The sequence below is a fragment of the Adelges cooleyi genome, unplaced genomic scaffold (genome assembly GCF_023614345.1).
Source record: "Adelges cooleyi isolate 19-005CV unplaced genomic scaffold, UGA_ACOO_1.1 ACOO_flye_CR_arks_rails_tigmint_CR_PRNA_376, whole genome shotgun sequence".
In the NCBI taxonomy this organism is placed as follows: domain Eukaryota; kingdom Metazoa; phylum Arthropoda; class Insecta; order Hemiptera; family Adelgidae; genus Adelges; species Adelges cooleyi.
This window is the reverse complement of record NW_026096053.1, coordinates 14,520,492-14,535,649: the sequence shown is the minus strand read 5'-3', so window position 1 is coordinate 14,535,649 and position 15,158 is coordinate 14,520,492. Positions and strand designations below refer to the sequence as shown.

Sequence of the window (15,158 nt, the reverse complement as noted above, 5' to 3'; positions counted from 1 at the left end):
TTTTGCCTAAAAAAAAAAATGTAATTTATTTCTCGCACAACCCTGTCGTTTGATGATTTTGATTTTATTACATTACTTCACGAGAGGCCTCCGCCGTGTGATAAAAGTGTATCAGAGCTATCTCAACCGAGGCGCGTTGTATGGGCAATTTTTTTTTTTTTTTTACTAAAACTTACCAGCTGAACACTGGCGTGTAAGTGAATATCATACGCAAATAATGTTGACAATTAGTCAATAATCAAAGTAAGTAAGTAACGTCGCAACGCGATAGCGTGTTTTTTGTTTTTAATTAACAGTAATCACAAAATATATAATATATAGGTATCATCATTATTATTTATACACAAAATGATCTAATAGAAATATACACAACTCGTAATTTACAAACTAAAAACATATTATTATATGAAATAAAAAAAAAAAAAACAAAACAGCCCTCTAGAAAAGTTTTTTTATAATCTTGGCCGCGCGCACAAGAGGCGAACAACATAATATATTATTGTATATATATTTTTTTTTTTTTTTTTTTTGTAGCGTTTAACCATAAGTGTGTTGTAATCTTAGCTCTCCGATTAATTAAAAAAAAAAAACCGTTAACATGGGGGGGGGAGGGGAAAGGTTAAAAAAATGGGTTTTTCCACAATTTCAGTGGGGGTCGATTACCATAAATATTACTAGGCCGCCCCCGCCTCCGCCGCCGCCGCCGCCGTCGGATCCCCACCACCGCCGCCGCCGCCGTTGCCGGTCTGCTCGTTTGGTCCGTTCTCAGCGGCAACTTCTGCCGCGGCCGCGGCCGCCACCGCCGTTTGGTTGGCATTCGGCGAATCCGCGTTGCGGGACACCCGCCGTCTCCGCAGCAGTACCGTGCGCAGACGTCCCAGGTTGTTCAGTCCGGTCATGATGCTGCCGTTCATCATTGGCCTGAGCGTCAACTCCACCGGTGGGCCTCCGCCGCCGCCGCCGCCGCCGGTCTCGGGTCGCCTGGCGTCCGCGTGTCCGCCGGGCGGCGCTTGCGGATGGTGTGGATGCTGCCTGTGGATGAGCACGTGCTGCAGCTGGTGCTGCTGTAGCACGTACGGCAGCTCGTAGTGATGATAAAAGTAGATCATGGAATGCTGCGAACAGATACAAACAAGCGGAAAAGGTACAGCGCGCGAGTTACGTGTGGTGTGGGGTGTGGGGGGGGGAGCGCGGTACCCAGCCCTGACGGCAGTCTGTCGAGATTGCACCCCCCCCCTCTCCGTCCATAAGAACTACCTGTGCGTTTAAACGTCCGACTAGTCTGTCGTAATCCTAGCTTGGACCGACCTAATTATCCCGACTACCTGTCAGGCAGACCGGTGAACGTTATCGCAATAATCATCTACAGCCGTTAGGAGGGCGTCGCACCGGCCATTTACAGCGGTAAAAACATGTTTAAGCAGAGACTGAAAACGACTCGCTTGATTTTGGTTTTAGAGTAAAAGCACCCATTATAGAATTAAAAGAGAACAACATTTCAGAGGGCAAGACGGTTTGTTTTTAAAAAAAAAAAATCATTTTTCGAAAAGTTACAGTCGTTTGAAAACGTTAAAATAGTCGTTATTTCTAAACTACGTTGTACTTAGAATAATGAAAAAAACGCACCGTCTTGCCCCGCGGAATATTGTTTTCTTTTAATTCTATAATGGGTGCTGCTTTTACTCTAAAACCAAAATCAAGCGAGTCGTTTTCAGTCTGCTTAAACGTGTAGAGATGAAAAAAACATTTTTAAATAGCTTTCAAGGATGCCGTGATAGTCCAAAAAATAAATTAACTACCGAAATAGAGTCCTAGTTATTGAACTAATAACTTTACACATTACAGTCGAACCTTTAAATTGAGATTTTGTAAAAAATTGCCTATACTTTACTCCTTAAAAATGGACGGTGCGACGCCCTCTTAACGCATTATTCGAGTAAAAGTTATTCGAATGTAACTAAATTATTTAAATAGTTTGTTTTTTTTTTTGTTCGTACAAACATAACATACACTACATTTACAAAATATCTGGAATTTAAACAGAAACTCTTCCTGCAGTCAAGTCTCAACCGACTGCCCCCCCCCCCCCCCACCAGCTCCCAAGAACCCTCGAGCAATCCATTTGGCTTAGATTGAATATTGTGTAGGCTTTTAAAAACCAAAAGACAAAGACTTTATATGAATAAAGGAGGGGGTTAGCCGGTAAATAATTAACTGTTTTTCTAGACTAATTATTATTCTCAGAAAAGTTATGAACGTCACTTGGTTTTTTTTTTATCTCGACTCAAGCTTGGCTGCTTTTGCCTTTTTTTTTTTTTAACAAAATATAATTTTAATTAATCACATCTCGAGCAGCTCAAAATGATTTACACCGAACGAGGGATTTTTAATTTACTGTAAAAAAAAATAATAATAATAACAAATAGAATTAGCACAACGAATGAAATGAAAATTTTCAAAAGCCAGAAGGCGTTTGAATAAAGAGTTCACAGATTTGAGAATTTAAAAATAATAAATCCCCTTTTTAACAAGGCTTTGACGTGTACTTGTGTTAAATGTTTTCAACATAATTCCAACGCTAACATTAATATTTCCAACTTGTTGAATCGTTTTAGTGACTAACCCCCGTTTTATACTTTAAACGGGTACACCGACAAAATTCTGATCAACAACTACTCAGACTTTTAACTTGTTAGGTACATTTGGGTTTTTTTACATGTCTGTTGGCATTAGTGGTAAAATGCAAGCATAAAAACGTGTAGGCCTAAAAAGAAGGGCTGTGAAAAAGCTAAACATAAGAAAATCCTACTGCGGGTTACAATTTGTAAGTTATGGTGATTCGAAAACAAACTTTTGCGAAGAGAAAAAAAAACAAAGTATTAGATCAAACCCTTCTGGACTTGTACCACGACAACAACAAAATATACTGAAACATTAAATTGATGTAAGCGCTACTATTGAATACATTTAGACCCGGTATTAGGATTTACAGAAGAAAAAAAGAAAGATAAAAATGCTACTATTATTAAGTTTTGGAAAAGCAAATATTGATTAATTAAACAACCAGTCATAGTTTTGTGCGTTTTTTAATTTTTTGCAAACAAATTATTTGAATTTATTATTTAACATAATACTTTGAAGCTCTTTTTTTCTTAAATTTTGCCTATACAAAACCGGACCGCGTGCAATCCCACAAAGTAATTACATTTAAAAACATGATTTTGTAAAAATATAATATTTATATATATATTTTTAAAACTTCCTTTAGTCTAATATAAGATCTTTATTTTTTTTTTGAAATTAGTATCACCAATATTTGCCCCGAAAATAAAGGTTTTTTAAGTTATTTTTTAAAAAAAAAAATCTATTTTGACCCGTTTAAAATTTCTGAAATTTTTATCATAAATAGGTACAGAGAATTATTTTGATCTAATAACGGGAATAGGCCGAGATTTATTTCTATTTTTTTTTTTTAGTAATGAAAACTGTTTCTTCAAAATCTGAAAAAAAAAATGTGTATAATTTTATTCATAAGGCACATATTTTTTACTTTTTACTCCCAAAATATGCAAAAATCAAATTTTTATTCTTTTTTAATTAAAAAAAAAATGAAATAATACATTTTTTTCAGATTTTGAAAAAATATAAATAAATCTTGGCCCACTTGCGTTATTAGACCAAAATAATTGAATTAATTCTCTGTACATATTTATGATAAAAATTTCAGTCACAGATTATATGGTAAAAATTTCAAAACGGTTTTTTTAAATAATTTTAAAAACCTCTATTTTTTTTTAGCAAAAATTAATGGTAAAAATTTAAAAAAATTAACGTATTATATTAGACTAAAAGAAGTTTAAAAAAAAAAAAACATTTCAAAAGAATTTCAGGTCGGTCTCGGTCGGTTTGACTTTACACAGTTGGTTTGCCCCATATCATATAATATATACATTTAGATATATATATATTTTAAAAAAAAACAGTATATATTTGGAGAGAAAAGAATTGCGATTCGAATAAATCGTGAAACAGTCATCGGAATGCATTTCTAATCGAATAACAATATTAATAACAAGAATTTGCACAACTCTGACAGTGAATTAATTTCGATTTTACATACGACCAGAAAAGTCTGAACGATATTATAATATTGTTAAAAAACTTAATCCGCTTTTTTTTTTTTTTAAACGGTTTGTGCTCGCTTTTCTCGTTTATGGTAATGATTATGATAATGATGTTTTTTTTTTTTTTTTTTTTTTTTTTTATGGCGCTGTCGTCGCGATTATTGTTTACGTCCAATTGAACTCTGCTCAAACGTCACCCAAACGCTATGGGACAGAAAGGAGATGATAATATTATGTCCACACCGACGACGGGCATTATTATTATTATTATTATTATTATACGATGGAATAATAATATAAAAAAATCGTGCCGAAAAAAAGGGAAAAAAGACGGTTGTTGGCTGTGTGTATAGCCCAAATATAATAATATGCTTTTGGTGAAAATTTATACGGAAAATTCGTATCGACCACCCCTTTTGGAATTTCGCGCACAAGAAATTCGTTTTTTTTTTTGGTTATTATTATTTTATGAAAAAAATCTCCATGGACCGTTGGGTTTTATTATTTTACATTTTTTTTTTAGCAAACCGTTGTGTTTGTACTGACTTTATTTTTTTGGGGCATTCGAATTACACGGGGGGCCACGTCGTCGTAAAACAACAACGGTATTCGTATAATTTTCTAATTGCAAACTTTACTGACCGTGAAAGGTTCACCCCCCCCCCCCAGCGTGGGCTCAAAATCGTAACCTGGAAAACACGACTGACGCTTGTGTTAACCGTTTAAGTCGTTATTCGACGAAAAAAAAAAAATGGAAACGTCATGGCCCATTGCACAAAAGCGTATTATTAACAAATCGGAAAATATAGATCATTCGTCGGGTAAAGTAAACATAAATACTGGCTTGTGTGCGACAGCGAAGTGAATAGCAGGACTATTGAACCACCAGTGTGGCCACGCGAGAGAAAGAAAAAAAAGTCCAAATTGTTAAGCGGTTGGTACTACTGCTGTATATGATAAAAAAAAGTGTTTACCTAACCTAACCTTAAAATTGCTGATCACCGCGAATTATATTGAACGGTATTTTTTGCTCTTGCCAACTAGCCACAGACCTACTTTAGAGTGTAGTCCTACAGTTTGAGTCGCATTAAAAACGACTCCATTAAACCATTCCGTGCTTACAACAATATTGTGTACATCATTGCTGTGTCTTTTGGCACCTCTACGCCTCTTTGTGTGTGTATACATTGGCCCGGGCGCGCGCTTATTACATTTTCCAACTGCCCGGACATCATAGAAAACATGCTAAAAATAGCCTCAAGCAGGATAAATGCCAGAGGCTCTCATCACCCATTTAACACACCGCGCCAACGGGTCGAAATTGTTGGGATTTCAAATTTCGAGTACTTAGGGAGGTTTTTTTCGGATTTTACTAGCGGCACACGTTTGTGTGGTCTAATAAACGGCCGTTTTCCCACTATACAGGGTGATCCATCATCGGTTGTAAGACACTCGTTTTCACGGAAAATATAAACACTTTAAAAATGTTTTTTTTTTTTCCCCCATACTCGTAGCGGTATATATTTTTCAATACTTTGACAATACCTAGTTTTTTTGTCAAATGGCAACGTATGGTTTTTTAATTCCATAAATATCCACAACCGACGGGCGATGACCCGACACAAAGGAATGTTTTGAGATATTGTCAGGTTTTTTTAGTTTTCGTCTATCTATCTATCTATTCAGTATTGTTATTTAATGGTAAATTGTTGTGCTACTGTTGTAAAAACCGACCGAACATTATTGATCTTGAACTGAAACCTTTACAAAGTCATAGCAAACGAACACACAGACAGACGTTCAAATTCAAAAATTCAAACGTTCGTCTACCACGTATTTATGGAACAAAAATAAAAAAAACCCCTTATACTTATTTTTACATACTTGATTTTCTAAGTCGAGAAAACGAGTGTCTCGCATCACCCTGGATCACCCTGTAGATTAACATGGCGGCGATGGTAGGTAATGATAATGATAATAATGATAAGCGTGCGGAACACGCGGTCGTTACCTGAATGAAGAGCCACGAGCAGACCAGCGCCAAAACGCTGTACTGGCCGTTGAACCGGTAGTGATAGGCGTAGAACGAGAAGTGGTACAGATAGAAAAACCTGGAACGGTACAAAAAACAAAGCGGCGTTAGGTAGACAACGTTCGAGTGACAATATTACGCAAAAGTATATTGTTATAATATATATTATGTATATAAACGGGGGACGAGTATGGGTTGTTTTATTTTTGGCCGTCGCCGAGTTACACTTTTGCAAAACGACTGGCGCACGCCGTCGACAGTCGCGCCGTCAACTCCGAGCAGGAGGAAGTGGGAGGAGGCGGCGGGAAAGTGCCCAATTCCACACGCCGTACGTGTGCCGTTGTGCGTTCGCTCCCAACTCATTATTACGGTTCTTGGCGGGCGGCCAACGGAATCCCGTGGCGCGTCCGGCCGACCGTTTTTCCCACTGCCACTCTTGCAAAAACAGGGTGTCCGTACTGCTCCTTTTTTTTTCCATTGTTCTCTGTTCCCGCGTCAAACTGTGATGCACTTATGTTGTCGACTTACCCCGACTATTCTCGCTTGTCCCTGTCGCGACGCCCCCGCGGTACACAAACGCTGAAAAGTGCGGGGCCCCCCGCCGCCGGTGTTATTACCAGGGAGAGACCCAGACTTGCCTTTGGACATAATATAACAATAACACTATTACGAGACGACGACGGTGTACTACTCACTTTAGCCAATGCCTTTTCGTGATCGGACAGTGGCTGCATATGGTGTCGTATTGATCAGCCACCCACACGATTAGTATAATGTAAAACGCGGTGGTGGTGTCGTTGAAAAATTCCGACATTATCGCCTCCATGCCTGTAGACGAGAGAATTGCACAAAAATGATTATTCGCACGCACAAATTGGACGACGTGCCTCGGCCGACGACGGTGGCTAATCAATTTGCATAGAACATTTTGCTCATCTAGTATTTTCTATGAAAACCACCATGATCGGTGCGAGGCAGAGCTGGCCGTATTCATAACCGCGATTATGATTTAGAGTATAATCGTCGCGTGATTATGATTTCCCCCGTATTCATATTGATGGCTATGATTTTCGCCATATTCACGTTGATTTTGATTAAATATACACTTATGAACGTGCGTACGTTGATTGTGAATAAGGCGAAAATCATAACCATGATTATGAATACAGCGAATACTTGCCGTATTCGCTCATATTCATAATCATAATCAAAGTCCGAGGGCTTGTGATTACACTCATAATCATAATCACGACTGCGAAGAATACGCCCGGCTCTGGTGCGAGGGAGGTCTACGCGAATAGTTATTCCAATTGAAAGTGATAAAATCACTTTCAAATAAAAGCTTCGATGCGAATCTGTAGTTACTAATGGTAGGAATATAAATAACGATAGAAGCGTTGAAATGATAAAATGTACTAACAAATATATTTTTCAGTATTAGGGTGAATACGATTTGGACTGTATCGAAGCGTAGTCAATAATATAATGAAAATATTTTCAAATATCAGTTTCTAATGGTTCACTCGTACTAAGTAATCCGGAAATCGACTACAGTCATAGTGTAACTTTACCATTTATTTTATTTTTCCTTAACAAAAAATCAAAGTTTAACTACAGATTTCTTAGAGTACTATACGTCATGTTATAGACATGCCATATAAAAAGTCATGGCCAACGTCGTCCATTTTTTTTTTTTTTTTAATTTTTTTTTATTTAAATTCTTTCCTTGCTTCTTTCTGGTTCGAGCAAAGGGCCCTCGCGTATACTCGTCGAAACCATCGGACCGTCGTTACACGTCCGGCGTACATTGTGTTGACAAAGTTCTTAATTGTCAATGCATAACATTATTATTATTATTATTATTATTATTATTATACTTTTACGCCACACCAGAGCCACGCCGTCGGTCGGTCGCACCCCGTTGAACTCGGACGATGACGGGCACGACCACTGACAGGTTTTAATATTATCCGCCCTCGGCAACACAAAATGTGCCAAAAGATCAAATCAAACCCTCTCCTACCCCCAAACGTACTCTGTGTGATGTGATTGTGGTGGTGGTGTTGTATAATATATATATATATATATCTATACTCACCGACCAGAGCCAGGATGACGGTCAACAGAGGGGCGGCGGGGAAAGACAGCGAACCGTGAAAATCCAACAACTGCAGCAAATCCACTGGGAAAAAAAAAACAAAAAACAAAACGAATAAATTAATGTTTTTTTTTTTAAAAAGCCAAGAGGCCGGCCGCGATTCGGAGACAATATTGGACATTTACCGATAAACACAAATATTTGATGGTGCGAATACCTCAACAGCATCGATATCGAAACGGTCTGGAACAAAACATAAAAAAATCACCGTCAAAATTAGAGGCACGGGGAGAGGTGGTGGTGGTGGTGGTGGTGCCTCCACGGGGGGCTCGGGTACTACTAAAATCCTTAAAACCCGAAATGGGCGCTTTTCAAAATACCTACGTTTACGGAATCCCCCCCCCCACCCAACCCACCAACCCGGGTTTCTCGTCGTCGATTATTCATTCGCTCGCCCGGCCGTACCGATTAGTTAGAGGATAATTTAAGTTCTGGTTTGCAGCCCAACAATCGCAAACCGCAATGGCTAATTCTGCCGCTGGCATTAAGCGAGTATTAATCACACGGTGTTACCACGTCCGTCCACGTCCGTCCACCCGGCGAGTAGGTAACCGACCGGATTAACGTAAATATCGACATTCCAGTTGTACGTGGGAAGGACCAAAATATCGATTTCAGAGCGCCCCCCCCCCCCCAGAGGACACACGAATATTGTTATTTTTTTTTTTTAAGCCGGCCCGATTGAAATGTGAAACAACAACGGTGCGTGGGCCATCATGGGGGGGGGGGGTTGTTTATTGTTTCGCGTTTGTCGAGTCCGGCGCAAAATTATGGGTTTTTTTTTTGGGGGTTTTCCGTAACTGGTTTTTAAAAACCAAAAACACCCCCCCCCCGCCCCGCCCCTTTGGACTTCAAACACGGTTAACAACAAAACGTCCTACCGATTAATTGACCGGCGGCAAAAGATAAATTGGGCGTTTCGCGGCGGCGACAGTTGCTTTTTTTTTTTTTGGAAGAAAATGAACCGGGGCGACCGGCAAACTCTGGTAATTGGCAACAGGAGGAGAAAGAGAATATATTATATATTAAGGGCGGCCAGTTGTTCCCCAGGGGAAAAAAATATCGTATCTTATTTCGCGCACTCCTTTATTATATTGGTTTTCTTTAATCATTATGTCGCCGCTGCTGCCGGGGCAGGCAATATCGCATACACGACTTGGCGGTAATACGATCGTCACACGAACGACCGCCCCAACACCGTTGAAACATAATAATAATAATAATATAATATAATAAAACATAAAATAATATAATATACACGGGCGCCAAATACACACGGCAACAAAACTTAATTTACCGTCGCGAAAATCGTTTTACGCTACCAGCGGTGCATCGACAACACGCTACCGGAAAACAAATTATTATTATTTATTTTTATATTATTATTATTTGTTAATATTCATATTCGTCCCGGTGAAATTTCGGTCTCGACTTACAAACACGACCATTATGAAGAATGAAGCGATGTACGACGTCCGGGCCATCCAGATGCTGACGAACCTGTAGTGTTCACCGGAGATGACGTTCCTGTGAAAAAGAATTCGAAATAATAACAACAACATTTTTAAACACGCCAGTTGGCCCATTAGAGAGACCGCAGCAAACCTGAGATATCCTTTGTTTTGTTCGTTTTCGGCCAACGATTTCACGGAAGACATGAGGAGATCATCGTAGCCGAGCAAGTTTTCCAAAAAGAACTGTCCCAAAGGATCGCCGAAACACTTGTTCCGGCCCGGCTCCAGAGCGACCATCATCACCGGAATGCCCAACCGTCTTCTGGCGGCGGGTGACAAACGCAAAAAGCCATACTCCAAAGCATACTCGACGATATAGTTGTCCAAGTACATGTTATCAATATCGATTTCGAGGTCCGAACTACTGGTGGGCTGAATAAACTCGCTTTCGTTGAGTCCTGTTATCCCTCTAAGACTGCTGTTTGCGTACTATACACAACACAAAAGTATTACATTTTTAGTTTGCTCTTTCGAGTTTTCAATTAAACCTAAATGGTTAACACGGTTTAGACAAAATAGTCCAAATAAGCGTCAGACATACTCGATAGGTGTTAGACAGCGGGTACTCACTTTAGTTGAACGGAATTGTGCAGATTCGTTGACATCAGAAAAATTTGATTCGCTCATACCATTATCGGATCGACTCAATATACTACTGGTTATGTCTTCTTTGGCGACTATATTACATACAAAATTAATAAACAGATATTATTCGTTTTTGTTTAGTCACACGCTAATTTAACAGTAAATGAGACATCTTAAAAATGTAAACACCTATTACTAAAAATATATTTTTATTGCAATTTCTAAAATTTTAATTTCGGTATTAGCTAAAAACAATTATAATATATTCCATTGTGTTTTAAACGAGCACCGCTCAATCTTTTAATGATCAGTGAATTAACAAAACTTTATCTAAATATTTAAACTGTTATAACGAATATAATCACAATTTAGAAAAGAGACAAAAGTTTACAAAAGAAACAAATAGAACGACAAAAAATTATGAACGTCCTAATTGTTAAGTAAAAAATAATAAATACACATTTTTATTTGAATTTATTAAGTTAAATTATTGTTGTTTAAAATTGTCTTCTGAGTAGTACAAATCTAAACAAATCAAGTTATGACAAGATTAATATAAAGGTTAAAAGAATTTTTTTTATATTTTTACAGAAATCTTTACAGTACTGATTATTTTAATTTTATTAAGCCTCGTCTATAAGAAATTAAAGTCCCAGAACGGCATTGAATACAGAATGTATAAGTATAACAAGATTTTAGATAAAATCCCATTTTTACCATCCCATTTCGATATTTTACTTGGACCAATTAATATTATTAAATGATCTTAATGATTCACAATATAAACAGTACCTTTATCATCGTTTACGTGTTCTGTGTAAGAAATGTCACTTTTAAAATTGAAAAAATTATTTTTAGGTGTACTAGCTTCTCGATGTTTGTTCCCAGTATATTCTTCAGTCGATGGTTCAATTCCAACTTGTTCTTCGTTACTGAAAATGAAATGTATTATTAAAATTACAATCACTACATAAACGTAAGTAATACATTTGTATAGAAAAGATGCATATTATATAAGTAATAAGAAATAGTGTGCAAAAAAAATCATGCCAAATTCTACATTTGTTTATTATTTGATAAACATGTTTCACGAAATAAAAAACCTAATTGCTTATTGGGTATAAATTTTGTCTTTATTAAAATATCTTTAAGACGATACGCAAGTTTTATACTACAAATGTGTAAAATACCAAAACAGGAATAAATATTCGACAAGTCAATGAAATATATAACTAATCTTATCCATTCACATTTTTTTTAATTATGTCTACATTTACCAAAACTCATATTTAGCAACTATAAGCACAATCACTTTTTAAATAATATTACATTAATATATCTTTGGGAGGGGGGCCCTTAAATTTACATATAAATCAACTGAAAACACTGTTTCAATGCTAAATTGTAACAATTATTACTTTTAGTTATGTTTGTAAAAAATATATGAAAAAACTATAGAAAACTTTTTTTTGAAATATTTAAAATTTTTCTTTTGCCTATAGTATAGTTGTTTTAAAGTTTGTTTTTAAGTACAGCGAAAAGCGGGGTTCAACATCATAATCAACAAACATGTATAAATGTATATTTAAAAAAAAAACAAAATCTACTCACAATCGGTTTAAAGGTTAAGTGCATTATATAGTTCACTCCAATAGCTGATAAGTGATAACACACAAAGCCACAACGCTATATTTATTTTTATATACATATAAATAAATATAAAAATAAATTTATACCATACATGTATATGTATTTCTTTTATTATAGTAGTTTAACGGTATAGTTTATCAAGTCAAAATATCTTTGGAGCAGCTAAATTGGTTTACTTGAATTGCACATCATTAGCCCAAATTTAAAGGGGTCTTATTTTGAAACAGTCAACTCAATCGTCCTTTCTCAAAATCAGGAAAATAAAATTGGCAATAATAGTCAACGTTTTTACAAAATATTTCTGTCGAGTAACAAAACCTTGTACAAGGAAAAGGACATTTATTTTTTATTTGTTATATTCATAATACAATATAACTCCTACTAAATAAAATATAATCTCGTCAAATTGGAGGTTTAATAAAAACAAATTTAAGTTTAAACTAACAGAAATTTTCAATGTATAAATATTTTAGTATTTTCATCTGTAAAGCTAACGATTTCATAAAATTTTGTTCCATTAAGCAGAAGTTCAAACTACTTTTTTGTCACAGTTTGGAGTTGTTTCGAAAGAAAAGTTATTTTTTATAAAAGTAACTACATAAAAGTTTCACACATTTCTACGATTTGTATAATAACAGAATTTACGGAGAACTGACCTAAAGTGGCACTATATAGTCGAGTTATTATTTTTATCAGTATGTATGTTTAGTAAATTAAATGTTTAAGCTACCACCATTCTCCTATAAATGAATACATGCACAAAATAGTGTTTAATTACTTTTCATGGTTATTTATTTTGGTAAAGGGGTTCAAAAAAATTGAAGCATTTTCATCGTTTGTTTCTACTTGTCTGAGTCGATACTCTCGTTCATAAGATTTTTCTACCGAGAACAAATCTTCTAGAGTGCCGTCCTTTTCGGCTTGTGCACGCTGAAAGGGTCTGATGATCTCTACCCTCAATATTCCGTCTCTGGGCCAGACGTCTTTGACATTATCTAAACAATTAGACGGCATGCGCGAAAAATTCATGTGGACATAAACGAGAATGAAAAAAGACAGCACTGCCTGAAAACATATAAGTAATTAGTACGACAATTGGTGTTTTATCAAACACTAGGAAATAAATACTTTTAATAAAAACACAAATTCAATTAGTCTTCTAAAAGGTCTGGGAAATATCCTCGCGTAACCGAGGGTGGCTTTATAGAATAAAGCATAAAACAGGCGGTCTCGTACAGTAAACGCTTGGTTGTTATTGTTGTTGTTGTTGTTGTTGTTATTATTGTTGTTGGTTCCTCCGGTCGTCCGCAGAATCTCTGGGGGCAACGGAGGCAAAACAACCAATTCTTCATGATCAAGACCGTTTACAGGCATGGTAGTTTCTTCACTTCGTTAACAAAAGAAACGATATTAGGTACCGGCAGACGCTATACGTCATTTTACCACTGAAACAAACAAACAAAAATAATACAATAATAAAAACACGGGAAAATTGAACTCGATCGCAACGATTCGACAACGGTTTTCAAACGGTCTTTTTTTTTTTTTTTTAAACGTATCTACCTAATCGGGTGAGGTTTAACATGTCCGTCTAGGTGTCTACCGTCGTGTCAACATTTTAGCCCGTCGACAATATTACACTTATCAGTGGTTTTTTTTTTTTTTTTTTTTAGTTGATAATCTACAATTTTCGACACACCGCTTACCTGTAAGTCACCACAAGAGTCACGGCTCACGAGCGACGGATAAACATGCGAAAACGTCACCGTCTCTCTATCAAAAGAAAATGCACGTAAACTTTACACAAACGAACGGACCAACACCACTATACGGCGTTAAAAAAAACAATAAAATTGATAATCTACAACGGTAGCAGCGTCAAGGAAATGACCAAACAGGTTTTGCATGGGAAATCATTCCAATGCATACAATGGTCAGCTGTGTACACAGTATTATCATTTTCCAAACGGAATCACATTTTTCACTTGATTACAACACGTTTATTATATAGGTATATAGGTTCCTTTCGAGTTTCGCACCTTAACACTGCAATACAGCTGCCGATTGCTGTTAAGGAATACGCCAGTGTTGCCACTTGGCCGACACTAAAACCTCGTCGCCGACGCTACGCAATGTTATGGCAATGTCATATGGGTGATAATTTGAATATTATTACCATTTTAAGTATATTATTATTGTGCGTAATTAAATAATGGCGATCCGTTGAAAACAAACTAATTATTTTAACGACTTCTTTAATTTACACGATTTTTAGAACAAAAATCTTCAACGTTTTTATGATATTATAATACGATCATCATTCACGATGTCATCCGCTGACTTGACATTTTAAATAATAATTAACGGTAATACAAAAGAGTATTAAAACGATGTCTTTAAATTTACATAGATAGATATTCGACTGTTTTACATTTATCTCGGACACTATGCGGAACATGATATTAATTTGTGACGTTTTTTTAGACTACCCGTCTAATGCGCAGCAACTATACTTAAAATTTAAGGGTAGGTCAACAACACATAAAAACTAGGTTAAAGTCTACTTGAGATTTAAGTATAGATGGTGCAAATGGCCACGAATTGAGGTTGTTTGATTTTTTTTTAATTGTATTTTATTAAAAAAAAAAAAAAATGCGATTACTCGATTAGCATAAAAGTAAAATAGTAATCTGTTAACTATATGTCGCATAAGAATACATATATACGTATGTGTGTAAGAGAACATTATTTCAAAATATGTAAAACACTTACCTAGTGAATTATGAACAGAACTAGTCGGAAATGTACACAATATGTAAATTTATACACCTAGTATAGAATACATTAATCCTGTAGACGGTACTCGGTAGTAGTTAACACTAGTGTTAAGTTTTTTTATACATTTCTCAACAAAAAAAAAAAAAATCAGTATGAAATCGAAACCTTGTTATTGAACAATTCATTGGACTTTATATAGAGTAAACATTGAAAAAAACATTAGGTCGGTATAAGAACTAGGAACCTTGGCCTAGTCGATCACTGCAAAATTGTAGAAAATAAAATGTCCAACTGTGGATCTTCATAATATTGTTTTG

At 36.1% G+C, this 15,158-nt stretch overlaps 1 protein-coding gene across 2 annotated transcripts; it reads right to left on the bottom strand.

Moving 5' to 3' along the window:
- Nucleotides 1-271: 271 nt before the first annotated feature.
- LOC126840348 (membralin) lies at nucleotides 272-14,023 on the bottom strand. 2 transcript variants are annotated; one of them, XM_050576016.1, is made up of 12 exons: nucleotides 13,627-13,735; nucleotides 13,192-13,508; nucleotides 12,842-13,128; nucleotides 11,206-11,345; nucleotides 10,399-10,505; nucleotides 9,920-10,257; nucleotides 9,751-9,841; nucleotides 8,440-8,497; nucleotides 8,255-8,338; nucleotides 6,852-6,984; nucleotides 6,136-6,235; nucleotides 272-1,115 (listed from the first exon to the last, which is right to left on the bottom strand). In XM_050576016.1, the coding sequence occupies exons 2-12, from the start codon at nucleotides 13,435-13,437 to the stop codon at nucleotides 675-677; spliced, it is 2,025 nt and encodes a 674-aa protein (XP_050431973.1). In that variant the 5' UTR covers nucleotides 13,438-13,508; nucleotides 13,627-13,735; the 3' UTR covers nucleotides 272-674. The 2 variants fall into 2 exon arrangements, with proteins under 2 accessions (XP_050431973.1, XP_050431972.1); XM_050576015.1 differs by lacking the exon at nucleotides 13,627-13,735 and adding an exon at nucleotides 13,770-14,023 and having other exon boundaries at nucleotides 273-1,115.
- Between the last annotated feature and the right edge of the window lie 1,135 nt (nucleotides 14,024-15,158).